Consider the following 18,954-nt stretch of genomic DNA (forward strand, 5'->3'; position numbering starts at 1 on the left):
ATCTGCTACAGCACGCTGACAGTAAGCTTTTACAATTTTAACAACTCAGATAATGTGGACTCAAGTGGTTAAAAAAGAAAGTCACAGGTCATGGCACTGTTTCCAGTGTTTTAGTCACCCTGCAGAACAAAGTAGGGATTATCTAAAAATGTCTCCAAAATATTAAAAGTCAGCTTCTCTGGTATTTATTCTGAACGAGTATCAGTGTAAGTTTACATGTAACTGACTACTGGCCACGAAATTTAAGACCAGATTAGATGTTCAAGTACATATCACTAACAACTTGGGGTCCCTTTTATCTTATTATCTGAAAATGAATCTTGTGGTTCATGGACTGCCTCAAGATAATAAATTAAACATTAAATATGTAGTAACATACCACCTCTTTTTGGCTGTGGTTAAGGAAAGATACATACACACAAACTCACAGAGCAACAGCACTACTGAGCAGAATTCAAAGAAATCCTTCAGCATCTCACTATGAGAATAAAACACCACATCCTCAACAAGATGGTAGGCCCCACCTTGGTATAGCCATGGGTACAACAAATGAACGTACCACCGTGTGCTGAGCCACTGCTGCTTCTGTTCTGCGTGGAGGCGCTGCACGTGTGGGCCCCCGGCTGTGCTGTTCCTGCTCGACTGACACTCCTGTGTAACTTTCTACTCGAGAGTTCACCACTGTCACAGTCAGGCAGGGATGGTGTCCGAGGCCTAAAGTGCCGCCATCTACATGATTTGATATCGACTAGTATCTGACTGAGGTCTTTAGAGGAAGATCTGTCCGAGGTATTGGGTTCTGAGGTATTGGCAAACTGACTGACTGGAGAAGGTTGTGGTGAGGGAAGCGTGTCCAAGTCCAGGTGGTGAAACATACTGTCATAGTCTGAATGCGCTCTGTCCAGCAAGACCCTGCACAAGGAGCAGACAGCAGAGATTACATCAAAGATTCTTCCTTTCTTTCCCGAAAGCTTTCCCTAAAGCTCAACACCAGTACACTGAATATTTAAAAGCTAGCAAGTTCACCACTGCAGCATTTGGCTCTTTCACACTGTGTGCGCACGGCATAGGGCACACAGCACAGCACGCATGCAGCAGTCAGAGGACAATTCCCAAGAGTTGATTCTCTCCTTCTACCACATGAGTCCTGGGGACAGAACTCAGGCTGTCACCTTGGTGGCAAATGCTCCTTCCCACTGAGTCATCTTGTTGGCTTTGGTTCTTTTAGCCTCAAATCTCAATGTTGGATAGAGTTCTTTTTTTCAAACTGTCTTTCAACCAAACCTTTTCTGTGCTTCGCAGCTCCTTCTCTCCTCCTCTCCATGCATGAAGTATTCTATTTCAGACCCCAGAACCACATTCTGACAAACTGAGGCCATGAGCAGTAACGCTAAATGGTCACTGCAGCAGTTAACGGAAGGTTTTCCCCAGAACTCAGCAACTTTGGTTGTAGACTCCTGAACCAATCCCGAGTGTGTAAATATAAGTTACACTTGTCCTTTCTTGGGGGTCTACCCTGTAATAACTCAGGTGCTAAGAAGCTCGGGGAGAGAAGAACCCACACGGGGCCCGTGAGAACTGCGGAGTGGGTGAAGACGTTGGTAATGCAGTGGGAGACATGGAACCAGCTCTGCTAAGCACAGCAAGCTGGAGTCTAGAGTCTGCTGCTGTAAGGAAAGTAGAAGCGCGTTACCTTCCACCGCGCCCGACCCGTCTTCGTGCAAATCCAAGACACCTCTGGGGTACGGTGAGAGTAGTTAAGCAATATCTATATCGCACATCCCCCAGGCCTCCATCTTTAGGGCTAGTCCAGGGCCAGTTGCCAGTTTGGTCTAAATGAGGCTAAAAAAAAAAAAAAAATCCAAATTATTGTATTTTGTCAGTCTGTCTGCTGTTTGTTGTTTACAGAGGAAGTCTGACACTTACAGCATGGTACTGACAGCCTGCTTTCCTACGGAAAGCAAAAGGGCCATCAGGGTCATTCTCTTCCTCAGCTTCCGAAGAGCCAGACAAAACCTTGAAATAAAGCAATGAGAGGTCAAACATGCAGTTCCTACGTTCCTCTTCTGTGTGCAGAGAGCTGGTCTTCTGTTTACCTGTGACAGAGGCTCTTCATCTGAGCTGGGGAAGTCATACTGGTTTAAGTCTTTAGCACTGAAGCCTGGCAGTGCAGCAGGACTCTGCTGCTGAGGGGCGGCAGCAGATGGGGGTAAGACTTTGGGCTTCTTTTCATATTTGCGCTTCGGCCGGATAAGATCAGCCTTATCTTGCTGCAACACAGATGTGAATAAGACAGTCACCCAGTAGCACATTCCACAACTGCAACTTTTGTAACAACTTGAGTTAATTACTTGGGGAGCCAAGTGCTTAAACTATTAAAACAGTGTTCCTCCTGGTAGCCCCTCCTACCCTCAGAGGTTCAGTTTCAGTTTCCCCTAATAATCTACATTTGCTCTGTTCAAAACAAACATTTGCTTACAAGACTTATGTGTATGCACAGGTGCCTTCAAAAGCCAGAGAATATCAGAATCCCTGGAACTAGAATTACAGGCAGTTGTATGCCATCTGACGTAGGTGCTGGCAACTCAACCCAGCAAGAACATTGTTCTCTGCAAGAACAATGGGTGTTGCTAACTGTTCACCTATCTCTCCAGCTAGACAACACAAAAATTTGAATAAAAATTTAAATAAGAAAATGTTCAAAATAACAGGACTATTCCATTAATGATTCTGTCTTAATTTAGAAGGATTTAAGGTAAACCAGATCCAAGTGCATGGCTCATGTTTCTGGAACACACAGATGAATACAATGTTGTATAATCAGAATTGGAGTTAAGTTCTGAAATATAAAAATCAAAGTAAGACTGTAAATGATCTGTAAGGTCATACATTTCAGACAGGTAGACAATAGACTTCAATATAAAAACAAGGAAAAATTGTACATATGTAGGACTAGAAATTAAAGAGATATTTTGGAGAGTGACCTTTAACTTTTTTTTGGCAGGGGGAGTTGGGTGGAGGTGTTTTACTAAGTAGCCTCGCCTAGGCTGAAACTCACTATGTAGACCAGGCTGTGTCTCAAACTCAAAAGAGATCTGCCAGGCATTAACAGCCACCATTTGTGATTATTAAAGAGAATACTTCCATTCATCTGTCCAACATCCCAATACTTCAAAGTCAACGTGTCTGAAATAGTCTCTGTCAGTGCTTTGACAGGAAAAAAGTCTAGGCTGCAGAAACCATCATTCCAAATGATATGATAAATTATATGCCAAATTTAAAAAAAAAAATTAACAGAAACAAGATATAAACAGACCAGGTTAGATAACAAAATGATCAGCAGATTTCCTCAATTGAAATGGTAAGTCCGAGTTAAATGATACATGTTAGGTCATGAGACACTTCTCCCTGAGGCGCATTCATCAAAAGGGCACACTGTCTGCCCTGCCCTCTCTTATTCCCCTGGGTTTCCCCTCACCAATGTTATTCTTCACAAATTATGACATATCAACTTGTCAAAGTATTTCTACTTCTGCCCATGTCGCCAGCTGTTAACAAGACCTGCCTGCCACTCACACATAGATGTGTCCCGGAACGTTATACCAGGCGGGAGGGCTTCATATTCTTTCCAGACCTCTAATCACACCATTCATCACACCAACATTTCCTACCCCGTCTCAGCAAATCCCTCTTTTTAATCAGACACAGAACAAAGCCTTCCCTTGTAAGGAAGCAAGAGAAGTAGAAATTAAATTGTCATGAAAATCTTCCCAAGCCCCTTAACTCCAGAACACCTTGCAGGAGGAATCTGTGCTTTTCCCTGTTTACTGGATGCTACTGTTACAAAGCTCTAATCACCTTGTTAACTTTGAACTCCTTCGAGTCCGTGGCGTCCTGGTGTTTGAACTGGCTGCTGTTAGTAATCGGGATGATGGGGATGGTGTAAGTAGGCTTCACTGGCTGTCTCTGTGCCATGACCTCAGACATGATCTCTCCACTGTAGTCGCCTAAATTATACCTGAAATTACACAAAGGAAACTTTGACTAGACACAGAATACAATTAGATGCTTCCATAAACATTGTGAAATGATGTACAGTCCAACTAATTCAACAACCACAGCTTCACTTACCTGTGTGCCTGCTGTAGCTGGGATAAAATCACTTAGGAAGACTTTCAATGTACTAGGTATGCAACAGTGACCCTGAATGCATATGGGTATTTTGCCTACTTGTATGTCTATGTACCATGTGTGTGCCTTCTTGCCCATGAGGCCAGAGAGGATACTGGACCCCCCTGGACCTAAACTTAACAGAAAGTTGTTAGATGTCACATAGGTGCTGAGAATCCAACCCAGGTTCTTTCAAAGAGTAACCTCTGAGCCATCCTTAAGGACCTCCCCTTGAGTTCTTGGTCCTTTTGTTTCTACCACCTACTACAGGCATGAGCCACCTGGGCCATCTGGCTCAAACCCAGAGCTTTCACACCTGACAGGCGTGTTCTCTACTGATGGAGTGTTTAGCTTTATCTCGGCACACAGTGACTGTGGGGAAAATTCCAAGGCTGAAATGCCTCAAGTAGAGCCAAAAGCCACCCTGCCAATTAGGGTTGTCTTTTTTTCCTGAAACAATCACAAGAAATTTAAGTGTATTTTTTTGGGGGGTGGGTGATGGGGTAAAGTGGGAGGAGAGTAGGACCTGAGAAGCAGGGCCCTGAGTACTAGCTTTTATGTGCATGTCATGTGCACTGTCACTAAGTGGTCATCTGAATGTGACAGGGCTGGGCTAGCTCAGGGAAATGTTTGCCTGGGCTCTGTGAGGCCCTGGGTTTTGTTTCTAGTACTAAAAATCCCCCATAAAGCCACAAAACACCCCAAATAAACTACTAATACTCAACACACACTTTCACCGTGCCTCATAACCACACACAACTCAAAAAGAGTAAAATATCTCTCAATAGAAACAGCTGTTAGTGAACCCAATCACATTCGGAGAAAATTAAGACAGAATTGTGTATAAAATTTCACAAAGTATTACCCATGGTCTCTATTAAAGAAACTATTTCTAAAATTTAAGCTAATTGGGAAACCCACGATGCCCCTGCCTCGGTCCTAGCGCTCTGCACGTGAGGTTTACCTCTTCTCCATGATTTCCAGGGTCAGGTGCAGCAGCTCCCGTTTACTCTTCTCACGTCTCTTGATCATTTCCAGGATGGTGACAGCCCGGCTGAGATCACGGCGCAGCTTAAGCATTTTCTCATATGAGGCTTCATCATTTTTGCGGTTCTGGAAATAAACAGTTGCTTGTTTAACATCAAGAAGCACTTCTAACTACCTGTAGGAAGTGTAGCTGTTGCCATGTTAAGAATGTATGGATTTGTAGAATTACAGTTTAAAGACACAGGAAAGGAATACAGACCACAAAGATACCAATTCTGTACCTGATTTTTAAGTGAATCAAAATTAATATGTATTAAGTCCCCCGTAAGAACTCTAAAGGCCAACTTATTTTATTATTTTCTAGTGTAATTAAAAAAATTAGTGTGTGTGTGTGTACAAGTACCCATAGGTCCAAAGTGGGGCCCTGGATTCTTTGGAGCAGGAGTCACAGGTATTTATGGCTACCTGATATGGGTACAGGAACTGCAACACTGTCCTCTGATAGAGAAATAAGAGCTCTGAACCACTGAGCAACCCCTCTAGTATAATTTTAAGGAATATTATATAAAGCACAGAATTAAGTCACAAAATTAAGTTATTAATAACTATAATTTTTCTTAAAAATTAAAAAAAATCACTTACTTTTCGAGTTTGCATTTTCTCAGTTCGTCTTCTAAAAGCCACATAAGGATCATTTGTGCTAGAACCATCTCGCTTTTCCTGTTTTACCAACGGGATAAGTGATGACCCCCGGCAGGTTTTCCTCTTTTTAATCCAGTATTCATAAACTTCTCTAATTAACTCATCATCTTCTTTGAGAAGTAGTTTGGCTTCCTGCAGACTGACTGGCTAAATGTAAAAGCATTTCGTCACTTTCATAAGACACGTATGCAAGGACTCAAAAACATTCATCACAGCCTCCTTTAATGAAAACAACCAAGCCAATAACAGGATTGACAGTCTACTTCCTTACACAGGGTCTCACGCATCCCAGGTTAGTCCTGAACTTGCTGCATAGCTGAAGATGACCCTGTGCTTCTGAGTGTCCTGCCACCTTCTTTCTAAGTACTAGGACCTGGACTGGTGCAAACACTACACCTGATTTCATTGGGTGTTGGGGAGCACACCCAACACATGCTAGGCAGGCACTGTACTTAACTAAGCTACATCTCCAGGCCGTGGGCAGTCTTTACAATAATCCCAAACCAATTTCACACAACTTGCTGTGTTTTATGACTTTAGGACTTGATATCAGTCACTTTCTACTTGTTCACCAAATACACAAATGACAGGTGAAGAGATTTTCTGAGTCATTTTGTTTAGAGATAGGGTCTTACTAAGTAGCCTTGGCTGGCCTGGAACTTACAATGTAGAACAGACTGGTCTTTAACTCAAGAGATCCATCCATCTGCCTCTACCTCCCAAGTGCTGGGATTAAAGGTGTGTGACCAATCCTAAATCTGATAGAGGATTAATATCCAATATATACAAAGAGCTCAAGAAGCTGGACTCCAGAAATTCAAATAACCCCATTAAAAAATGGGGTACGGAGCTAAACAAAGAATTCTCAACTGAGGAATACCGAATGGCTGAGAAACACCTGAAAAAAATGTTCAACATCCTTAGTCATCAGGGAAATACAAATCAAAACAACCCTGAGATTCCACCTCACACCAGTCAGAATGGCTAAGATTAAAAATTCAGGTAACAGCAGATGCTGACGAGGTTGTGGAGAAAGAGGAACACTCCTCCATTGCTGGTGGGATTGCAAGCTTGTACAACCACTCTGGAAATCAGTCTGGCGGTTCCTCAGAAAATTGGACATAGTACTACCGGAGGACCCAACAATACCTCTTCTGGGCATATACCCAGAAGATCTTCCAACTGGTAATAAGGACACATGCTCCACTATGTTCATAGCAGCTTTATTTATAATAGCCAGAAGCTGGAAAAAACCCAGATGTCCCTCAATAGAGGAATGGATACAGAAACTGTGGTACATTTACACAATGGAGTACTACTCAGCTATTAAAAACAATGAATTTATGAAATTCTTGGGCAAATGGATGTATCTGGAGGATATCATCCTTAGTGAGATAACCCAATCACAAAAGAAGTCACTAGATATGCACTCACTGATAAGTGGATATTAGCCCAGAAACTTAGAATACCCAAGATACATTTTGCAAAACACAAGAAAACCAAGAAGGATGACCACTGTGTGGATACTTCATTCCTCCTTAGAATAAGGAACAAAATACCTATGAAAGGATATAGGTACAGAGACAAAATTTAGAGCTAAGATGAAAGGATGGACTATCCAGAGAGTACCCCATCCAGGAATCCATCCCATCATCAGCCACCAAACCCAGATACTAATGCACATGCCAGCAAGATTCTGCTGAAGGGACCCTGCGGCCTCTTGTGAGGCTATGCCAGTGCCTGGCAAACACAGAAGTGGATGCTCACAGTCAGCTATTGGATGGAACACAGGGTCCCCAATGGAGGAGCTAGAGAAAGTACCCAAGCAACTGAAGGGGGCTACAACCCTGTAGGTGCAACAACAATATGAACTAACCAGTACCCCCTGAGCTTGTGTCTCTAGCTGCATATGTAGCAGAAGATGGCCTAATCGGCCATCATTGGGAAGACAGGCCCCTTGGTCTTGTAAACTTTATATGACCCAGCACAGGGGAAGGCCAGGGTCAAGTAGTGGGAGTGGGTGGGTAGGGGAGCAGTTGTGGGGGGTTGGGGAGGTACCGGGAACTTTCGGGATAGCATTTGAAATGTAAATAAAGAAAATAATAATAAAAAAAAAANNNNAAAAAAAAAAAAAAAACCCCAAAAAAGTTAATAGATTCAATTTGATTAATAAAATTTGCACTTAGGTTAGCAATTCAAAAAAACAAAAACAACAAAAAACAAATACAGCTGGGGTGAGGCACAAAAAATTTAAACATAATGCTCAAGATTATACAGGTTAATAGTAGGCAGATGTGAATCTATGCTTTTAGTTGCAGAGTGTGCTGGCTCGGCTCTCCTCTATACTGCACTGTTCCACATAATATAGGAGTTTATAGGTAACACAGAGACATACAGACATGAAGTTGTACCTGCTGACCGCTGCCTTTCTCTAGCCGGTCAATCATCTCCTCAAACTGCAATGGGCAGATGTCCATTTTCTTCTTCAGTTTATTCACAAATACTTCATCTTCAGAATCCAGATCGTAATCAGGCTGTTCAGCGTCCAAGCTAAAAGCTGATGGAGAAAGAATAAGCAATCAATTACTGTGTGGTCCACCAGCAGAGGCTGCACACAGATGGCAACACAACAAAAGCCTGGGCTTCCTAAAGAATGAAGGGATCAGCAGACCTCACACAGACTCAATGCTTAGTGCTGTGTCTTCTCTACTGAATGTAGAGAAAAACTATAAAACAACAAACAGGACTCCTCACCCACTCTTTATGTAAGTTCTTTGTCTAGATTATTGAAGTTCTAGTTTATTTAGCTATTTTTCTAAAAGATTAAGGAAGTCGTTACCAGTAACAGTGACAGTTCCAATGGTTCAAGTCAAGAGACACTTGTGTCACTGTGTCAGACATGTGTGGCTTGGTACACAGGCGAGAACACTATTCTACAGCATCAAAACTCATTCAGTGGCTTATAAAAACGGAGGGAGCAGGATATTAAAGAAAATGAAATATTCTGATAGCAAAAATCTTCAATTTCTTCTTTCCTTTGGGTTATTAGTTTCTAACTCTGGAAATCTAACACCTAGAATGGCGAGGTCTTTTTTATTTATCTTTCTGATCTAGTCTCCCTAAGGCCAGTAGTATCACGTCTCCTATCACAAGGCATGCTACAGTTTATGACTTCAGGTCTTTCTTTGTATTAAGCACTGTTTGTCTAAGCAGGTGAATTCCAACTTGATCTTTTCAAACTCCAAATGATGTCAGTCCTTCAAAGTCCCCTCTGCCTATCACTCACTCAAGTAAGTGGTTTCTAAGCTCTTCAGTCTCAAAAATTAAATCCTCAACAGAAAAATGGGCTGAGAAGATATATAACACTCTAGATAAATTAGAGGCATTTCAAGCAATCATAAAATCGCAAGGTACATGGCTTAAAGACAAAAACCTCACCCCAATCATTCCCTCCTGCCTTCCCACCACCATTTCTGTACTGTTTTACACTTTACCTGTTAAGCATGGTTTGCCCTGTATTAAGGCCCTTTATTAAGATAAGTGCTCTGAGAAAGAGGAACCTGTCCCTTTTCCGTGCCACCCCTGTCTGAAGCAGTCAGCAGAGAAGTATTTAGCATTATATAAATCTACTTAAACCGAGGGAAATAACCTCATAACCTGTCATTTGTGACATAAGGGTACACTCAGTGGACGTCAAGTAGCTGTCACCCTTGCTATAGAGGACGCTGTAAGTACCTGCAGAATTAAACACGTTACTCCGCTGTCTATCTTAATAAGTGGCTTATCTAATTAAAAGTGTGCTGGGAATGCTAACTGGATGTCTAGACTTGAGTTTCTAGGTGCACCTCTCAACCCAGACCCTGCAGCAATCAGCTTTTCCCTTGTGCCCCCACTTCCTGTCACTGCTCCAGAAACAAGACTTTGAGAAAGTCTTGTATGGTGGAACAGAGACAGAGAGCACTGGATTCTGTTTCCAACCAAACTAATCCAGACTTATGTTGTCCCCTAGCTATTTTGATTAAATTTATACTAATCAAGCAAAATTAAAATTCAGCCTCTGCCACCTTAGCTGCATTCCAAGTGCTAACAACTGACATGTGCCTGATGGTAAGGGCTGATCCAGGAAAGTACAAATTAGAAAACATATCCATTGCTCTAGAAAGTTCTATTAAACATGGCTGACCCAGATCACCCAGAGAGCCATACAGGCAGGGACCAGTACTGATGTTCTGCCTCCTGAGGCCTTTAATGAGTTTTTAGGATCTTATCTGTACAACACTCATCAAAAAGCTCTACTGTGAAATGTGGTTTTTCTTTAGAGCAAATCCCATGAGAAATCATCACAATGTTTAATCATTCATAAGAATGAAGCCAGCTTGCCTGTTATCACCTTTCTATCAATGCTTTCCACATGCTACTAGTACATACTCAAATTGTCTTTAAGCCTCCAGGGAACTACGGAGGGTCTAGACATGGTCTTCATGTCACCAGAGTGCAGAGCCATTCCTGAGCACCATCCCCCACCCGCCAGAGTCTTTTGGTAGTGCCAAAATAGGTCCCACTGAACAGTTCAGCTAGCCTAGAACCTGTGGCTCCTTCTTTTTACCTCCTGAGTTTTAGTTAGGATTACAGGTGTGTCATGCCTTCCCCTAATGAATTCCATCAGCTATACAAGCTTGGTGGCCCAAATCTGTGATCCCAGGATCTCAGTACTCAGGAGGCAGAGCCAGTTTGCTCCAAGTTTTTAAGTCAGCATGATCTATACAGTAAGCAGCAGCAGCAGCAGCAGCAGCAGCAGCAGCAGCAGCAACAAAAACAACAACAACAACGTTTTGTCAATTAAAATGAAATCCAGCTAATCAACTGCTCCTAAATAACTACGACACTGTGGATTTTAATTCCTTTAAAAAGGTCAACCCAGACACATGCAGAATTGAAAAACAAGGCAGGAAAGATCATAGGCAGCTCCTGCAGAGACCAGAATTTGCTGCTCACCTGCAAGGCAGTTTAGAGCCATTCACAACTAATTCTGGGAGATTGAGAATCTCCTTTTGGCCTCTGTGGACAACAGCCATGCATGCTATGCACATACATACATACATACATACATACATACATTACACACACACACACACACACACACACACACACACACGCAGATGAAATACTCATACACATAAAAAAACAAGCAAATAAATCTTTCAAAAAACAAAACACACTATCACCATGTTGTGGGTGTAGGTCAGTGGTCCAACCCTTGCCTCACATGTATAATGAAAGACATGTGTTTGATCTTTAAAACCACAAAAACTAAAACACAGAAAAATCAACCCTTAGCATTGTATGCTACATACAGGAACACTGTTACAACATGAATCTAAGTGCATGGAGCACAATCTCACATAAAAGTTAATTTGGTTACTTTAAAAGAGAAAAAGATTGGGCAGGAGAGATGGCTCAGTGGTTAAGAGCACTGACTGCTCTTCCAGAGGTCCTGAGTTCAATGCCCCGCAACCACATGGTGGCTCACAAACATCTGCAATAAGATCTGATGCCCTCTTCTGGGGTGTCTGAAGACAGCTACAGTGTACCCATATAAATAAGATAAATAAATCTATAAAAAAAAAAAAAAAAAAAAAAAAAAAGGAATACGAGGCAGTAGTGGCAGTAGTTTCCTCCCATGTCTGTGGATCTGGACTCCAGAGGAGATGACACTACAGTTCCCAGCCTGATTACTTAGCATCATCCCCATTCATCATTACATATCATTCTTACTCTACGCTTCAGCAACTTAAAGCTCGAAGACTTTAGAGCTCAGCTGATCACAGGCAAGTGAGAACAGGATAAGGACAATTTCTGTACTTAATATCTAGTGCAGAGATGAAATACAAATAAATGCTTATGTTAACAAAGTGCTGTTTATGGCTCAAACTAACTGGGCACAAGCAGGTTTGCCTAAAACTCCCGACAGCGCCGTGTGATGCACCGAACAGAGCACAATTCCTGGAGAAAAGCACACTTTACAGGGTTGAGGAGAAATTTCTCACTCTGGTTCTGACATAGGGACTAACTTTCAATAAACTACCTCCTAAAACAACTCTGAGTATCAAGGAAAATGTGCCATGTGCACACAATAGTTATCTGTCCTGCATAACAGATAATTACACACACACACACACAGAGCAGAGTACATACATGGATATCAGAGGACAACTTTCACAACTTGGTGGCAGGTGCCTTTACTGGCTGAATTGCCTCTTGTGCTCCATCTGGTAATTTTGATTTATAAAGTCAAGATATTGTCCAATGACTCCAGTCTAATGCGGATTTCTTTGTAATAAGCAGTGCAGGGAAGAGCTTAAACTTCTCACATATCCTGCTCCTCATCAAACTCTCTCATATTCAGTAGACACTGGTCAGCTCTATGCTGTCATCTTGATTGTGGTAACTGTCCTCATGGTGTCACAAGCTGACATTTAGCCAGAACTTGAGATGCTCGCCAAGCTTCCTTATCAGCATGCTGAGTTTATAACCCGTCCTTCCCAGCAATTTACTATTCATTACTACATTCAAGATGTTCCTGTGTCATCATGTCCCCCTCCTGCCCAGGCCTGGGGTAAGGTGCTTTCCTAATGACACAGGTACTTGGTGAACTCAGTGCTATGGAGTATCACTGCTCGTGGATCCCTGGATCAGGAGAAACTCAACTAAGTGAAATAGTTTAGAAACACTAGGGAATGGAGCTGAAGACAGTAATGGTTTTAATGTTTCTTTTTGCAGAACTCTGACAAGACTAAAGAGAAAATACTGATTTTGTTCCTAAGTCAAGTGAAGACAAAAAAAAAAAAAAAATAGAGGCAGAATTTCCCATTTGATGAACTGAAATAACATTCAGTGATAGGTTTACAAAGAGACATATCACCTGCAGTGCACAGTAGTAGTGTACACTACCACTTAGGGGGCAGAGAGAGGCAATACATTCTCAAACACATTTCATCACTGTCTTAAGGCACATTAACTTCACCCTAAAAAACACCAAAGAAACAGTCAAAGTACCAGCACTCCTGATGCCCTGGCACACAAACAGACCTTTAGATCAATGCCACAGAATGGAGCATAAACAACTAGATCCATGCTAGTGTGGACACAGGGCTTTAAAAAGACTCCTAATTTATGCACTGATGGGAAGACGGCCTCTTCTGCAGGTCATTAGCAGTCACCTTGTAAAAACATATTCTAAATACATTAAAGGACCTTAATTAGGCCCGATACTCTGAAACTGTTAAGAGGAAAACACTCCAAGGTACAGCACAAAGATTTTTTTCAATAGGTCTCTAGCTTTGGTAGACATTCTTAGTTGTGAACTTGACTACATATGGAATTAGCTAAAACCCTGTGCACATCTGTGAGGGATTTTGTTTTTTCTTAGTTAAATCACATGAAGTGGGAAGACCTACTACTTCTAATCTGGATCTTTGAGGTGGGGAAATCTTTAGTCACTTTTAATCTGGGCCACATCTTCTGCTGGCAGTCTACATAAAGGACACTGAAGAAGGAATCAATCTATCTCTCTCTCCTCTCTCTCTCTCTCTCTCTCTCTCTCTCTCTCTCTCTCTCTCTCTCTCTCTCTCTGCCTGCTTGCTCTTGAGAGCAAGTCGCCCCCCTCACTGGCATTAGAGCAGTGTTTACTCACAACAGTCAACCTAGGCATCTGGCAGCAGGGGGATAAACAAACGCAGTAGGCCCTTTCGGCTATACAGTACAACACAGTTAGGGCCTCTGTGGTAAGTGGGCTCCACTGGAGATGACTGTACTAAGCAGATTCAGTCAGTTGAGAACAGCGCATGCTCATGTTTTCTCATTCATGGGCGCTAGCCTCTAGACATATTTTTTCTAGACATATTTTTATCATGTATTTACAGATGGCATGACAGCAAAAGCAAGATGGCTAGGGACCACAGGGGAGCAAGAAGGGTAAGAAAGGGGAGTAAACAGGATGGGGGTGTATATGCTTAAAACACATTTTATTCACCTGAAAATGGCCTCATATAACCCTGTATAATAAAACTAAAACAAAACCAGAAATTCCCAAGAAAAATTAGTGTAATTTAGGAGCTTCCCCTTCTAAAATTATTTTATTATTGTATGTTTGCATGATGAGTGTGAGTGTGGGCATACACATGCCATGGACAGTGCCACATATGGGGTAGGGACTGAGGACTTTTTTTTTCTCTTCCACTGAGGGATCCCAGTGCTCCAACCAGGCAATCAGGTTTACATGGCATACACTACAAGCACTTTTACCCAGTGAGTACCCAGCCCCATTCCTAAGTAATTGTATACACATTAAGTATAAGCATAACTGAAATATGTGTATGTATGTAGTATATATGTATGTATATATAAACCACTGAGAGGGTCCCTAAGAATTCAAGACGATGCACTCCTCACAAGCCTCATCTACCAGAGTTAAAAGTTCATTTTTCATCTGAAAAGAATAATACTGTATGTCATGGCTACTCTTAGTTGCCAACTTGACTACATGTGGAATTAACTGAAACCCAAGCAGCTGGGTACTCCTGTGAGGGGTTTTTCTTGATAAGATCATTTGAAGTAGAAAGACCCAATTTAACCTGGGCCGCACTTCTGCTGGAAGGCTATGTAAAAGGCAGGGAGGAAGAAAGCACATCTCCCCTCCCCCCCCCTACTTGCCCAACTCTCACTGGCAAGTTCACTCCTTCACTAGCATCAGAACCTATTCTTCAGGATGTCAGTGTACACTGTAGACTCGCCTAACAATGTGCTGAAAGGCACACTACAGCACAGCCAAGTGAGGTATAGGGTGGAAGGCTAGTATCTAAAAGTCAATCAGAATAACCTACCGCATCAGGAGGCTGTGAGGGTTAGACGACCTCTGGGAAGATGAACCTCAATTGAGAAAAATACTTCTATTATACTGGCCAGACGGCAGGTTTGTTGGATATTTTTTTGATTAACAACTGATTGGGAAGGTTCAGACAACTGTGGGTGCCCCGAACAGGCAGGACTGTGTGCTGTAAGAAAGCAGGCTGCCACTGGCTTGATCCCCACAGTTTGCACAGCTTGTTTTCTCTCCACTCAAGACTTATTCCCAGATGTTAAGGGTTATACTTAACATCTTAGCCATAATACACAAGACAGTGGTGGTCTACTAAAATAAATACAAAGATCAAGGGAATTGAGAATCCAAGAATAGACTCATCAGGTCACAGTAGTTAGTTCCTGCCCTGTAATCCCAGCACACACAAGACCCAACGAGGAGAGCTCCAAGTGTGAGGCCACTCTGGTACAGAGACTCTACCACAAACAGGTAACCCAGTGGGAGAGAGCTCCTGTAATAACAGCAGCAGAATGACCAGGGACAAGGGGAAAGCAATGACTTTAGAATGTCATAAAAATTAACTCAAAACGGATCACAGAATTACATCTAAAACTGCCGAATTTACAGAACAGAATAAAGAATGGTCTGAAAGCCAAGTGTGGCAACTCATGTCACCCAAGGCTAGAGTTAAAAACAATTCAAAGAGCACTCACGCTGTATGTGAATGAGCTGCTTTGGCATCTTGAACTCCCCAGGGTATATGGACTCATAGTAAGCAATGTTACTTTCTGCTTCAGGAACTGGAATAACCATGTTATCCCGCTTCTCGCCGTACACCTGTTGTGCAGAAATTGCCCGCTGAAGATGGTGTTCCTAAAAACAAGGAAAACATAAAGTGTAAGCTTTAAGATGTAGTCATCAGCATGTATAGCCTTACAGAAGTTTCTGTTCATTTGTTTTCAAATGAAGGAATTCTGGTAGACCCAACAGACCAGCTAGCTTAAAGTTTTTTTGACATAGGGGCTCATCATATAGGCCAGACTCATAAATATCCATCTCCTCTGTGTGCTGGGATCAAAGGTGCACATGTAAGAAGAATACTTTTAGGTACAGGTACTACTTCCTCAAAAGGTAATATTTGCCAAAGATGATAATATGACTAACAGCATGAAACCTTAGTTTACAGAGGACAAGAGTTATTTTTTAAAATTTAACTCTATTTGTTCACATTTAGGATAACATGGAGTACATATCAAGTAGGAAGAAAATCAGTATAAAATGTTAACGGCATTTTGTTGAGTAGGGAATCTTTCTAGGCCCACCTCAGGGTAGCCCAGTTATACAATTTCAGCACTCAGTTTCTAATGAAGCACTACCCACTAATCTTCAAGTGAAAAGACAACCCTGTTTGGTCTAAGAATTGAGCGGTGACTGGTTTTTCACAGTAACTTTATAATTCTCTTTCATGTAGTAACTGAAACTCCTGAATGCAGTTACCCAGCCATATTTTACTAGTAAGCCATTCTGGCTGATCTAGGGACATAAGTTTAACACAGACCTGATGTGTGGGGTTTGAGAACAGCAGCAGTAACTGTGGTTTGGCTTTTATTTTATGTGTTTTATTCTAGATGTTAAGGTGACAGTTGAAACATATGATGTGAAGGCAGTTATACCTTAGTGAGAATCACGACAATCTTTTACAACCTACACGTAGAGTATAATGTCTACATGAATGATACTGTTGGCTGCGGCACTTTACACAGGCACCTAAGTAACCAACATAGACAGTTATCCTATAGATGTACTAATATATTAAAACACAAAAGCTAGCCTGGCAGTGGTGGCGCATGCCTTTAATCCCAGCACTTGGGAGGCAGAGGCAGGTGGATTTCTGAGTTCGAGGCCAGTCTGGCCTACAGAGTGAGTTCCAGGACAGCCAGGGCTATACAGAGAAACCTTGTCTCAAGAAAACAAAAAACAAAAAACACAAAAACTTTGTGGAGCTCAGAGCATAGTCAGCAATGTGTTTTATCCAGGAGAAAGGTGACTGGCTCTTAACCACAGCTAAGCCTACGCCAGCTGTCCTAATTATGTGCCACCAGCACCAAGAAAAGTGATTCTAAGAAAGCCTTAAGTAAATCTTTTGAAAACTGTCACTCACATCTGTAAAACCAGAAGAAGGCTACACCTATCTGGAAAGCTAAAGGAATGCCAGTCCTGAAGAAGACAGAAAGGTCTCTAGGGAGCTATGCTCCCCCAACTCTGTAAAACCATCATGTGGGTAACAGAAATTGTTGAAGGAACCTGGAGGGTTCACACACATTGCATTATGAGTAGAATCTAAGTTTCAGGTTACAAGTGATCCCTCAGTCTTTCCATAAATGTTGGTCACTGTCTGTTTAATGGTATGTAAAAGTAGGCAGGCTGCAATGGTAACGACAGTCCCTGATGTTGACTACATCTTCGATTTGATGGACCATTTCTGGCAGCAGAATTTTCTTTCACGGTAGATGTTATTTTTTAAAAGCAACAGCCTGCCTATACACCAAGTATGGCACTATACCACAGCCCTGTGCACCTATACACCAAGTATGACGCTATGCCACAGCCCTGTGCACCTATACACCAAGTGTGATGTTATGCCACAGCCCTGTGCACCTATACACCAAGTATGGTGCTATACCACAGCCCTGTGTACCTATGCACCTAGTATGATGCTATACCACAGCCCTGTGCACCTATGCACCTAGTATGCTATACTACAGCCCTGTGCATCTATGCACCTAGTATGACGCTATACCACAGCCCTGAACAAAGTTCTCACCAGGAGTTTGTAGCACTTGTTTCCCAGATCTCAGACCAACCAATAAGGTGGAGGAGCCTGGACTAGCTCCACAAATAGCATTCCCTATGGATTCAAGGCCTGAGTTCAGTCCTTCCATCTTGACGGTTACACAAAATGACTCCACGAATCCATTGCTTATTGGGAAGGAGGCGAGGAGGTGCTGAGCTGTAGCCCTTCTGTCTTCTTCTGTAAGCCCAGAGACAGGCTGCTTTGGGGAGCCCCTCAGCTGCGAAGGCAGGCGCATGCACACACCTCTGCTCTCAGATACTCTCCATGTTAGGATGGAAGAAGCAGGGGCACTCTTATTCCCAGCTCAGAACACTTCAGCCATCTTTCAGTGTTTAGATGAACACGTGAGGTATAGTTCATCTCTTTGATCTTCCTGCTAATCCATCTGCACTCTGAGGAAGATTTGAAATGTAAGCACAGCTGTAATCCCAGTGTGCCTACAGTGAGACTGGGAGTGGCTAGGAAACGTCAGAAGCTCAAGGGCCAGCGGCATGTATACACAGCAGGGTATGATGAGATCTTGTCGCACACAGGTGTAAGGTTAGGGAGGTTTGACATTCACAGTTGTTCTGACTCCCATACTCTGCTGTGCCTGTAAGCTCTGCTACCTGACTCAAGGAAGGCTCCAAACAGGGCACACCATTAATTTTTAAAAAGTCAGAAAATACCTCTAAAAAGTAAGTCCCACAGTTTTGTTAGGCCACAGGAGATTGGGCTTTGTCAATGTCATGAGCTCACATCATGGGGTGCAGCTTCTGCTCCAGGTACCCTAGATTCTCATCCATGGGGGAAGCCCCACTGGTTCTGCACATTCCTCCATCCGTATACAAACTATCCCCTCAGGCATGCACCTACAAAAGCATTCCTTACACTTAGGGTAGATAGCAGGTCATAATTACATTTACATGCCATTCCCCAAGTTTAAGTTCTTTCAGAGTAGGTGTCTAAATTATCTTTTTTGTTTGTTTTTTGGTTTTTTGAGGCAGGGTTTCTCTGTATAGCCCTGGCTGTCCTGGAACTCACTTTGTAGACCAGGCTGGCCTCGAACTCAGAAATCCGCCTGCCTTTGCCTCCCAAGTGCTGGGATTAAAGGCGTGAGCCACCACTCCCAGCTCTAAATTATCTTTTAAACATTTTCTTTATAAGATGTAAGTCTTACATGGTGTATGAAGATTATACATTTTAGCCTCGAGGACTAGACAAGAATATCTTTGCAAGTCCTGAGATTCTGGTTTAACAATCTGGCTTATTTTATAGTACTTTATAAGCTGTCACCGAGGAAAGCTGGGAAAAGGACAACCTCAAGGGAGCACGAGGAAACGTTTCTTCTTGCCTTCTAACAGACTGGGATAAGCGCCACAGACCAAAAACACGGAATATG

General features: G+C 42.4%; 1 protein-coding gene across 3 annotated transcripts in view; it reads right to left on the minus strand.

Moving 5' to 3' along the window:
- Positions 1–18,954, minus strand: part of Epc1 (enhancer of polycomb homolog 1) — an 80,153-nt gene that overhangs the window by 12,134 nt on the left and 49,065 nt on the right. For all 3 annotated transcript variants that reach the window (XM_021214300.2, XM_021214299.2, XM_029547241.1), the window contains exons 2-10: positions 15,433–15,592; positions 8,271–8,416; positions 5,800–6,006; positions 5,135–5,283; positions 3,859–4,018; positions 2,097–2,270; positions 1,927–2,016; positions 1,694–1,842; positions 560–912 (exon numbers count right to left, since the gene is read on the minus strand). In XM_021214300.2, the coding sequence (XP_021069959.1) occupies positions 560–912; positions 1,694–1,842; positions 1,927–2,016; positions 2,097–2,270; positions 3,859–4,018; positions 5,135–5,283; positions 5,800–6,006; positions 8,271–8,416; positions 15,433–15,592 (1,588 nt within the window). The remainder of the gene's footprint in view (positions 1–559; positions 913–1,693; positions 1,843–1,926; positions 2,017–2,096; positions 2,271–3,858; positions 4,019–5,134; positions 5,284–5,799; positions 6,007–8,270; positions 8,417–15,432; positions 15,593–18,954) is intronic.

Source organism: Mus pahari, chromosome 15 (assembly GCF_900095145.1).
Source record: "Mus pahari chromosome 15, PAHARI_EIJ_v1.1, whole genome shotgun sequence".
In the NCBI taxonomy this organism is placed as follows: Eukaryota; Metazoa; Chordata; class Mammalia; order Rodentia; family Muridae; genus Mus; species Mus pahari.